This window comes from Alexandromys fortis, unplaced genomic scaffold (genome assembly GCF_014885135.2).
Source record: "Alexandromys fortis isolate MF-2015 unplaced genomic scaffold, M_Fortis_MF-2015_v1.1 scaffold_290, whole genome shotgun sequence".
Classification (NCBI taxonomy): domain Eukaryota; kingdom Metazoa; phylum Chordata; class Mammalia; order Rodentia; family Cricetidae; genus Alexandromys; species Alexandromys fortis.
Genome location: NW_026068167.1, coordinates 1,158,845 through 1,170,702, shown reverse-complemented (window position 1 = coordinate 1,170,702; position 11,858 = coordinate 1,158,845). Strand labels below are relative to the sequence as shown.

The window sequence follows — 11,858 nt, the reverse complement described above, 5'->3', positions numbered from 1 at the left end:
TCTGACTGTTAAAAACGTGGTGAGCGACAAGCTGGATGTGTTTTGCACAAGAGCAGAGACATGCTGCACTTTCCACTGAGTTCTGCTGTGAATCTAAAACTGCTCTCAAAAAGAAAGTCTATATTTGAAATGCTAGGAGGCAGAAATGTTAGACGATGTTAGAATACAAGAAAGTTTTCCTACTGCTCTGCCTTCAAGCTTTCGGACTTCGTCTGCCTGCTGTAAAGGATGTCACAGGAACAGTAAGCAAGGCAGATGTGGTGGCATTAACCTTCAATGCCAGCACCCAAGCGGCAGAGACAGGTGGATCTGAGAGTTCTTTCCAGGACAGCCTGGTCTACGTGGTGAATTATAGGCCAGCCAAAGCTACACAATGAGACACTGTCTCAAAAATTAATTAATTAAAATTTAAATGTCAAGCAAACTGTCCCTGGATTATAGCCATTTATAGCAATTACCTGTGCAAATGCCATCCCACACACATATTACCACAACCTCAAGTTTTGTTGCATTTATTAAAATATTCTTTAACTTCTCATAAGTAAACGAAGGAACCATTTATGAAGGTGCCCTTGTGCTTGTAAAGAAAGTGAGCCCACACTAACACACTGGGGGCCATGAGGAGCCACCTCTGTGAGACAGGACAGGACGATTGAGAGCCGGAAAAGCAGAGAGACAAGGTGAAGGGTACTGAGGACATCTAATGAAAGCTTTTGGGTCCAGTCCCAAGACACTCTAGCCCAAGGCCCTCTCAGGGTTTACAGAGGAAGTAACAGCCAGCAAAGATCTGAGGGCAAATGAACAAACTCACATATGGTTTTGTTTTTTGTTTTAATCAGCCTTTTAATTCTTCTGCTTCTTTTCTAATACTCCTGTCCTACTTCTAACTTCTCCTCGATTCTTCCTCTAGATTTTTTTCCTCTGGCTTCAAAACTCTTTTCCCCCAGGAACCTTGATGCAATAAAGAAATTACAAGGGGGGTTGGAGAGATGGCTCAGAGGGTAAGAGCACTGATTGCTCTTCCAGAGGTTCTGAGTTCAATTCCCACCAACCACATGGTAGCTCACAACCATCTGTAATGGGATCTGGCATCGTCTCTGGCGCAAGTGTATATATAATAAATAAATAATTTTTTTTAAAAAAAAGAAATTACAAGGGCTACTTCTCATTGGTTATAAGCACATCCCTAGGGTAAGTGATAAGGAGTTTAGCCATTGCCATGGCAACACAAGGGTTTCAAGGTTTCAGCAGTAAAACTGTAACCAGATTTGGGCTGGGGGGCACAGTGCCCAATAGCAAACTTTGTTTGAGACATGGGTCTTTTGTTAGCAGACTAGCAAGTGAAGAACTGGCATGCTTTTCTTAGGGTGCTTTGTGTAGCAACCTAGGTTGGACATCTGTGACTCTGACCTTGTGCACAGCTGTAAGGTTTTAAATTTATGATCTATTTACAAAAAGCCTCTAGTCTAATATTACCTAAGTAAACAAAAAGCCTCTAGTCTAGCTTGAACTTGCTTTGAGGTAAAAGTGAGCTGTGTACAGTTAGCCTAAGCAAAAGAACAAGGCAGGCTTTTAAATGTCCACAGCCCTTGTGGGACAAATAGATCTAGTTATAAAGCATGTCCCAGAATATATTCTATACACCAAAATTATTTAACTAAATGAAAAGCCATCTTCCTAAACATCCACAGATATATGTGCCCATATTGATGCAATCATGAGATGCAATCATGAGATTACATGTACACATCACCTGAAAATGCATGGTAATGGGAGATATCATAGCTGTTATTACACAAGGGAAATTACAGAGGAAAGCAACAGTTTTCAGAGTCAGTGGTCTGCAAGCCTTGCTGACAGGGTACCCATCAGGGAATACTTTCGCTGCTGGGTTGACATCTGAATTATCAATTGCTATCTGATGTAATTGTGTCACAACAGCTCGTGATAAATGTTCCTGATAGATGTCTCATTCATATCTTGGTGAAGGATGGTCCACCCTACTTGCTGAGCAAACCTAGAGGAAAGCCTATTGCAGCCAGATGCAGTGTGGTGTAGAGTGTGCACTTAGCATGTATGCCATGAGGCCTGGGCTCCATCTTCAGCTCCAAAGTATATCACAAACTGGGACTTCATGTAGAGCAGGGACTGGAGGGAACGGTTCAACCAGAGCCAGAACACAGGGTCCTGACAGCAGCAGAGCCTAGATGAGACCCAATATTGTCATTTATTGGAGGTGACTTTGTGTCATTTTGTGTATTTATCCTGTGCCCTTTCCTCCAGGTTTTTTGAGACAGGGTCTTACACTGCAGTCCAGGTTGGCATGGATGTGGCTGGCTTTAAGTTTGTGGCAATCCTTCTGTCTCATCATGCTGAGTGGCGGGATTGCAAATGTGAGCCACCACACCCAGATCTATACTGTGCCCTTTTCTAATGTCAGTTATTCACAAGATGATTAAGTAAGCTGTGGCAATGAGGCTGGCTGTGCATTATGCTTATGCACATTTTCATTTAATGCCTGTTTTAGAAGGCGCTACCTCATTAAACTTCATCAAAAATAAATTACACTAAAAACATACTAAAATTGGGCTGGAGAGATGGTTCAAGAGTTAAGAGCACTGGCTGCTCTTACAGAGGACACAGGCTCAATACCCAGCACCCACATGGTGGCTCACAGCTGTCTATAATGCCAGTTCCAGAGGATTTGCTTCCCTCTTCTGACCTCCATGGCACAAAGGCACACATGTGGAACACAGACAAATATGCATGCAAAATACTCATACATATTAAAAAGTAATAAAAATAAATCTTTTTTAAGAACAGAAAATTAGTTCTGCTCTCTAAAGCTTTCGAAAAAGTTCAAGGTTTACAGTTAATTTTTAGACAAAATGAAAAAGAAATGAAAGAAACAAAAGTCAGTGAAGCAAGTGACTGACAAACTGGGAGCCTAACTAAGGCCATGGCTGGATAGATTTATCATACAGTCCTGTCCCGATTACCAGCAACAAACCAAGTCAAGTGTTGCTATATTTCAAAATCAAATCTTATATTTGTGCAGACTTCCCTTCTAGCACATCTTACACGTGTTTCTGGAGAAACTTCTGTCCATAACCAAATTACCTGTATCCCAGAGGTTGCAGACTTCCGCTTCCCCTTCTGACATCCAGGAAGTAGGAGAGGTGATGGGAGGAGGTACCGCAGGCAAAGGTTGCTTAGGATACTCGTCATGCAATAATGTTAGGTCCTGACAGAAACAAGAAAGAATACATGCATTGAAAACCACAAGCTGCATCAGAGAGATGGTTCAGCCATTAAGGAAAGGCTGGAGCTGAGTTCCAGCATGTGCATCCAACAGTTTGCAATTGCCTGTCGCTCCAGCTCCAGGAGATCTGATGCCTCTGGCTTTGGAAGGCACTGCACTCACGTGCACATACCCAGACATATGATCAAAAGAAAATCGGGTGTGTTGGCTAGTTTTATGCCAACTTGATACAAGTTATAGTCACTGGAAAGGAGGGAGCCTCAATTGAGAACATGCTTCCATAAGATCAGGCTGTAGGCAACTCTGTGGGGCATTTTTAAATCAGTGATTGATGGGGGAGGGCCCAGCCCATTGTGGGTGGAGCCATCCCTGGGCTGGTGGGTCCTGTCATCTCCTCCCCCACCCCCCACCCCTGTTTATAAGAAAGCAGGCTGAGCAAGCCAGGTGGAGCAAGCCAATAAGTAGCATACCCCATAGCCTCTGCCTCAGCTCCTGCCTCCAGGTTCCTGCCCTCAGTGCTTTGAAGATAACTATTACATGGAACTGTGAGTGAAATAAACTCTTTCTTCCCCAAGTGGCTTTAGGTCATGGTGTTTCATCATAGCAACAGTAACCCTAACTAGGACTTGACGTGTTTGGGATCTGACATGATTTCAGCATTTCTATCCCAGGCTCCTACAAATCTGTTTGGCCTGTCCTTTTGACATTTAAAGTGTGTTATATAAATGGGACCACACACTATGCAACCCTTTAGGACTGGCTCTTTTCATCTAGCGCAGTTCCCTGAGACTCACCCAAGCTGTTGTGTACACCAAAAGTTCCTTCCTCTTCCCTGCTGAGTGCACACCAGACACTTATGTTTAACCCATTCAAATACATCTGGTTCTTTTTAGATTTGGGCTGTTACAGACAAAATTTCTGGGAGCAGATTTTTATATGCTATAAGTAAATTTCCATGTCTATGAGATATTATGGGTACCGTTGTTAGGGTATATGGATGTGTATTCAGGTTTTGTTGTTTTTGAGACAAGATCTCACTATGTAGCCCTGACGGGCCTAGAATTCACAGAGATCCATCTGCCTCTGCCTCCTGGGTTCGGGATTAACTGTACCCAGCACAGACACCTATTCAGTTGGTTTTAATTTTTTTAAAGATTTATTGGGCTGGAGAGATGGCTCAGCGGTTAAGAGCATTACCTGCTCTTCCAAAGTTCCTGAGTTCAATTCCTGGCAACCACATGGTGGCTCACAACCATCTGTAATGAGGTCTGGTGCCCTCTTCTGGCCTGCAGACATACACACAGACAGAATATTGTATACATAATAAATAAATATATTTTAAAAAGATTTATTTATTTATTGTGTATGAAAGTTTAGCCTGCATGTGTATCTATGAACCATTGTATCTCTTGTGCCCAATGAGACCAGAAGAGGGTATTGAATCCCTTGGAACTGGACTTACAGGTGGTTGTGAACTGCCATTTGGGTGCTGAGAACAACATCTGGGTCCTCTACAAAAACAGGAAGTGTTTTTAACCACAAGCCCTATCTCCCCACAATGTATTCCATTTTATAAGATACTACCAGTTGTAGGGTGACTTCACCTTTTTAAATTCCTACCAGCAAAACAGGAGCAGTCTGATCCCTCCACATCCTAATCAGCATGTGGTACTGTCACTGTTTCTGGTTCAGCCATTCTGAGAGTTCACTGTGTGTGCCTCCAGGCTAACAATGCTGGCCATCTCTCCCAGCATTCCTTTACTATCCATATTTGCTGAAATAATATTCATTTTATTTGCCCACCATCTGGCTTCAAGTTTGCTAAGTTCTTCCATAAATGGGCGCTGGACTCTATCAAATACATTACTCTATCAAGTGAAATTATCTTATGATTTTTCTTTAGCTTGCTAACAAGACAAATTACAAGAGCTCAGACTGACACGTCACCAGCTCAAGTCAAGCCTATCAGACTATGAGAATCTCTTCTGTTTTGTATCTGTATCTTCTTTTATTCCATGCAAAGGCTATAAAAGATAATGCAAATAGAGTGTATCCATGGTTACCTGTTGGATTTTGCACACATTAAACTCATCATCATTTCAGAGCAAAAATACTAACATCACAGAAGAAAACCCCCAAATGAATGCAAGGTTCATTAATTTCATTTTATATTTTAGTAATTATGGTTTATAATGATACAGAGCTTTTCAGGTTCTCAAAGGCAAAAATCTACACATAGTTGTGTGTGTGTGTTTAAATCTATGTCCTTCATTGATGAGAAAATGTGGTGTCTGGTATCTGAATCTGGCTTATTTTACCATGATTTTCATGGCAGTTTTATTCATGATGAACAAAACTTGGAAGCAAGCTTTGGTAGATAAATGGGTGAATCAGTAGAATGTCATTTAGTGCTAAAAAGAAGTGCAAACTTCTACATCGTTAACCATTTTCATTGAGTTGTGTGTGTGTGTGTGTGTGTGTGTGTGCAAGAACACATGTCTATGCACAAGCATTTGAAGGTTGGAGGATCATTTGGGATGCCCTCTTTTCCTCTATGCCTTATTCTCTTGAGACAAGGTCTCTTCACACTGAACCTTGAGCTCGCTGTGGTTTGTAGTAATAACTCCTGTCTCTGCCCTCCCTGTCCCCGTCCCTCCATTCAGCACTGCAGTCACAGATGCTCATGGTCACACACACTTTCTTGATGTGGGTCCTCAGGCTCTGAACTCAGGTCCTCATGCCTGCACAGCAAGTGCTCTCACTGACTGGGCCATCTCTTCAGCCCCACAAATAAAATTCTTAGCAGAACAGAGCTTTCAAAAGTAGAGCAGGGCTCACCAGAGTATTACTTTCAAAACTAAGGAAACATTTTATGTTTATAATTGACACTTCTCTGTTTTCTTTCTTCAGACTCTCCATAGTTTTTATCATTAAATTTGATAATAAGGTTATTTGTAGCTTTTATTACCTCAAAAATTAAACAAAAATAAAACAAAAACAAAACTCAAAAAAACCTTCTTTGCTGCCCAAGGACACTGGATGAAAAAAAAAAAAAACAACCAAGGCTGCAATGGGGGGGGGAAGAGTTGCAGCTGTTTCCATAGCAACTGATAGGGATGTTGTGAAGTGTTTCACACAAAATTAAAGCTGACCAAAACCTTCTATGTCGCTGTGAGTTGCTAAATCAATAGTGATGGACGATAAATGTCTGTTCTGCTACTTCCACGAAGTATTTTGCAAAATGAAAAATATACAGATTTTGCCCTTTGGTTTATTTCTGTGCAATTTGTCCTATTTGCAGAAATTTGAACTTATCAGAGTTGTTAGAGAAGTGGAAATTATGCTTAATCTAATTATGTTTGTTCATCATTCCCATCTCTGCTACATCATTGCTTCTGCTTAAATGTCCATTTAATGGCTATATTTGTGCTTTTATTATTAATTTTTAGAGAAAATACTCACTGCAAAACACCAAACAACATGAATGGTAAAGAACAGAGAACGAAGTTCCTGCCCATTCTTTCAAAGGCGGTGCCTCTCCTGGGGCAGCTAGTGGAAGCTAAATGGAGTCTATGTGTGTGTGTGTGTGTGTGTGTGTGTGCATGGATTACTCTCTAGCCTGCTCAGGAGCAAGCAATCTACCTTGTCCATCTTTCTACATAATAAATATAATAATTCATCGTGTGCTGTCCCCACAAAGGCTTCTTTCACTGAAGTACATATTACAAATGTGCTTCTTTCAAGACAAGCTGAGCTGTGTTCCTGATGTGTAAATTAACTTCATCATTCCCTACTGGTAATCATTTCAAGATTTTTCTTGTTTCTATCTATTAAAATTGCTGCAATAAAAAGCTTCATACAGCCACCTTTTCAAGCTGTATGTTCATAGTGGCATCGCTGAGTACTCACATGGGCTTGTTTTGAGTGTGAACGGTGCCAAATTGTGCTCTCAGAAGTGGCACCTGCTTGGATCCAGCAGTGTGTTGGAGAGACTCTTCCTCTCAGTGCAAATACAGGTTGGTAGCAATTAAACATTTTTTCCATCAGTGGTAAAGGCATACAATTTTGTTTTACCTAATTGCATATGAGACTGAGTAAGATTTTGTGAGGTATTTCACCTTTTCAGGTGCATATGTTTGGTGCTATAGATTGGATTCAGGGCCTTACGTACATAAAGCGAGTGCCACTTAGCTGCAGCTCCAGCCCCCTCCCCCCGCTTATCAATTTATTAAAGAAATTTAATGTATTAATTACTCATTTTTGGGGTGTAGGGGAGGGGACACACATGCCATAGTTCATACACAGACATCAGAGTACAACTTGCGGGAGTCGGTTTTCTCTTCTTCCACTACATGGGTCCCAGGGATTGGACTCAGGTCCACAGGATTCACCCGCAGAGCCATCCTGACTGTCGTCCTCTTTATCAATTTATAAACTGATGATGCATTTAAAAAGTATATCATTAACAGCTTAGTGTTCATTGTTAGTTTTTAACTTCTTAAGAATTTCTACTTTATCTTTTTACCTGATAGAAGTCTTAACTTTTGTGTAGCTCATCAGCTCACCAATTCCATTACTACTCCTGGAGTTTCATTATTCTCAGAAATACTTGTCTTACTTGAAGACTTTATAAAAAGTCTCCTCTAAGAAAGCAGAATACATTTCAGCGCTATTTTGGCTTTACAGACTAATTGAGCACAGGGTACTTACTGGTTTTCGGTGCACACTGCTGTCCATCTTACCTGCAGCATTACTGTAGGCATGGTCCCTGAATGACTGCAGACACATACTCACTCAGGTCTGTAGTTAGCACTGAACATACCCCTGCTGCCATTCATGCTTTGGGGTCTGGCAAAGGTCTAATGACACATGCTGATCATTATTGTATAGAGAAGTTTCCCCCAAAGCCCTCCCTGAGCTGCCAAGAGACCCTTCCTGCACCCCAGAGACTCCAATCCTTGTACTCTCCGAGTCTGCCCTTCCCAGACCCCTCTTGCTGGATTCCTGTGGTACATACATTGTCAATGACCTCTTGCACTTAGTAATGGGCATTAAAGTTCCCTCCACTCATTTATGGATTACTGGCTCATTTCTTTTTATTTCATTTTAATTTTTTCCACTATTTTTCTTAGAAGACTTAAGTTTACGTAATGAAAACTAATGAAACATGAACAGAACCAAATAAAAATGAAACTTGGGGCTGGAGCAGCAGCTCAGTCAGCAAGAGCACTTGTTGCACAGGTGTGAGGACCTGAGTTCAGATCCCCAGCACCCATGTTAAAAAAAAAAAAAAAGTTGGGTGCGACCATGCGCATTAGCTGTTCTTCCACAGGATCGGAGTTCAGTTCCCAGGATCCACATCTGTTGGCTTAACAACTGTCTGTAACTCCAATTTCAGGGATCTAACACCTCTGACCTCCAAGGCACTGAACACAGGAGACATTCACTCATATAGGCATACATAGCCATATAAATAAATCTCTAAAAATAGATTCTAAAATAATTTTGTCTCTTTTAAGATAATTTACTCTCGATTGTGGAAAGAGAATAGTTAACGAGGTTTCTATTTGAGTTTTTTCAGAGATATTTCAAAGGCACCTCACTCTGCCTGAGCCCTGGACATGGCTCCCTTCTGCATGGGGAATCAAGGGGCTGGCTGGTCTTGTAGATGAGCCCCTCCAGGCAGTTCACCACAACAGTTAGCTTTACTGTTCAGCGTGCTAGAGTTTGTCTTTTGCTACAGGAACAGCTAGAGAAGATATATTGGACTGCACTGAATGTCCTGGTGTAACAGGAGGCCATGCTTGTCAGGAAGTTGATGGGATATTGTTAACACACAATCGTGTCTTAGAAAGTTGAAGCTCAGCTTCCAGAACACTTCCTGTGTAAACAGCTACCATCTTCTCACTGACACAAAATACGGTACTATATAAACCAGTGAGTGAGGGCGCCTCTAAAACCAGACAAAAGTGTCAGGACCTAAAGGCTGACATAAGAAATCAGGTGGCGTTTGATGTCTCTGGTCCTACTACACAGAGGGATATTCAAGTCTGTTCTACTGAAAAGCTACCAGAGATCATGAAAGAGTAAATTTTAAAATCATTTCACCTCATGTCTTATCTTTTTAAATTATCTAGTTTTATTTTTTAAAAATCTGTAAGTTGTACATTAAAGGACAGTAAAATTGAACTATATAAATCCCTTTTCAAAGTTGTAGGAAAGCCATTAAATTCAGTACCTAAAAGGGCTGAGGAAAGAGTCAAGATTCCGAACCTCCTTCCCAAGAAATGCAGTAGATGGTCAAGGAGCTGCATTCATAGGAAAGGAAGAGCAGGCAGCACACTGGATCTCTGTTCATACAGGAAGGAGGCAGGAGCCACCTGAGGGGACGAGGGGACACACACACTTCTCCAGCAGCTGGTCACATGATGGGATACACTGACCTGGCTCTATGGAACAGATGGGCAATATCTCTGACATCAGTGAAAGAGGGGAACCTCAACCTGCTAGTGTAAGTCCTGCAGCTAGCAGGCAAATGAGGACCTGTTAATCAGGGAGGCTAAGAGGGACTCTAGACCTACACACACACACACACACGCATGCACGCACGCACACACACATGTACACATGACCCATGCAAGAAAAGCTTATGATCCAGTAGTCTAAAATCAAAAAGTTCACTCTTGGCAAAAGGAAAATAAACAGATCTAAAACCATCCAAATAAAATACGTGCAGACACCGCGAAAGGACAATGGAGAGGACAGTCAGTGACGGAGAAGCAGGGGCTGCTGCTGTGTCTGCTATCCCAGCCTTTCCCGCTCTAAATGGCACATGTTTCTATAGGACTTTCCCACCTAACATCTGTCTCTGTGCTTCCATCAAGTCTGGGGAAACTCTTTAGTACTAAAATTACCACTAAGAGAAAAGTGCACAAGAACAGAACTAAGTAAGGGTGAGTGAACAGAAGTGATCCGAGGTCCTGGGAGAGAAGGCAGACGCTGAAATGGAAACAACTCCCAGGGCAAGGACAGTTCTAGGCACCAACAAATGAAAGGACACATGGACTGGAAGACAGCCTAAAATGCAGCAGGAACGATGGAAGACAAAAAATAATTGACAGATTAAATGGTCCAAATGCATTGTTAATAGATACTAAGCAGAAAGAATTCCAAAGCAATAGAAAAAATAAACAGCACAAACTAAAAGAAAACTCAACATGATTTTGCCTTGTTGATATTTAAAACCCCTAATAACATAAAACGCCGATGTCAAGATGCATCTTTCAGCACATAACCCGCAGAGCTGCAAAGGAACACACTCAGGTTTTAATGCACGTGCTTGGTTACCTGGCACAATGGCAAAGGGAACTGGAGCATCTCACCTCTGTTGATTTCCATGTCTTCATCCTGAGCAGAGGAGAGTCCTTGGACAGGGAGGGCTCAGCAGGCAAGGGGACATCCTGGCACTGCTCCAGCCTCAGTCTTGCCTTGGAGGTGTTTTCTGCCAACAACATAAACTGTCAACAAAGCTTTACTTTGGAAAAAATGTATTATTTTTGCATTTGTATATAACTTTAATTACTTTTGAAGATTAATTCCACCTATTAAATTCACATCACACACCAATATCCACCTCTGAGGATGCACTACTTCACAACACTGGCGAGCCTAGAGGGGTTCAAAATCTACAGTGTGAAGTATGGTCCTGTCTCATCTCAGCAATTATGTTATAGTTTTATTATCTCAAGTATTTTGAAAATAATGTAAAATGTAGTCATAATTATAGTAGCACATAATATCATATAACAAACCAGAACTTACAAAGTCTATTCAGTGGGAATCTTAGAATCGCAAGAATGATGACAATAAGTATTATAATATTTAAGGATTCTTAATCCTGAAAGGTGAATCTCATGTGTTTTGTGTAGGAGGAACAGATCATAAATGTATAGATTATTTGAGGAGGCAAATAAACCTTTAATGTAAAACAAAAAATAAGCATAAAAGAGAAAATGCACCAAAGAAGATAAACTGGTATGTCTGTTTATGTTTATTACATTTGGCATATTTTGTCTACGGCCATACCACCCTGAATGCGCCCCATCTCATCTGATCTCGGAAGCTAAGCAGGGTCGGGCCTGGTTAGTACTTGGATGGGAGACATTTGGCATATTTTTCAGTTTTAATATCCTTCATCTTCCTAGATTAGTTACTGTCTATTAGTACCAGCTCTAACGGTAAAACTTTAGGCCAGGACTCAGCTCAGCTGTGTAGCATTTACTCAGCATACATGACCTCTAAAAAGTATTAGTGATACTCTATCTTGGGATGCTGTGGTAGACAATAAGAGGTATAAGACCACTGTCCTCATGTTGGTGTCTGTACACCTGTGGGGAACCTAAGTACTCCCGGGGCCTAAGATCATGCCACGTCCACAGCAGTGACTGCCGTGTAGTGACAAAATGCCTCTGCGCTGGCTTTTGCCTGCTGAAGGATTGGGGTTAGAGCTTCTTGGAGCGAAGCCCCAGGTGGTCCCCCTGGCAATCAGCAGTCCAGAGAGGACCTGATGCCCTAGGCAAATCTCGTATCTGGAGAT

General features: G+C 41.6%; 1 protein-coding gene across 1 annotated transcript in view; it reads right to left on the bottom strand.

The window, feature by feature from the left end:
* Positions 1 to 3,120: 3,120 nt before the first annotated feature.
* The window catches only part of Enthd1 (ENTH domain containing 1), a gene marked incomplete at its 3' end in the record, with an annotated part of 58,642 nt that continues 49,904 nt past the window's right edge, over positions 3,121 to 11,858 (bottom strand). Inside the window, exons 3-4 of the mRNA XM_050128246.1 lie at positions 10,645 to 10,763; positions 3,121 to 3,244 (exon numbers count right to left, since the gene is read on the bottom strand). Coding sequence (XP_049984203.1) covers positions 3,121 to 3,244; positions 10,645 to 10,763 — 243 coding nt within the window. The remainder of the gene's footprint in view (positions 3,245 to 10,644; positions 10,764 to 11,858) is intronic.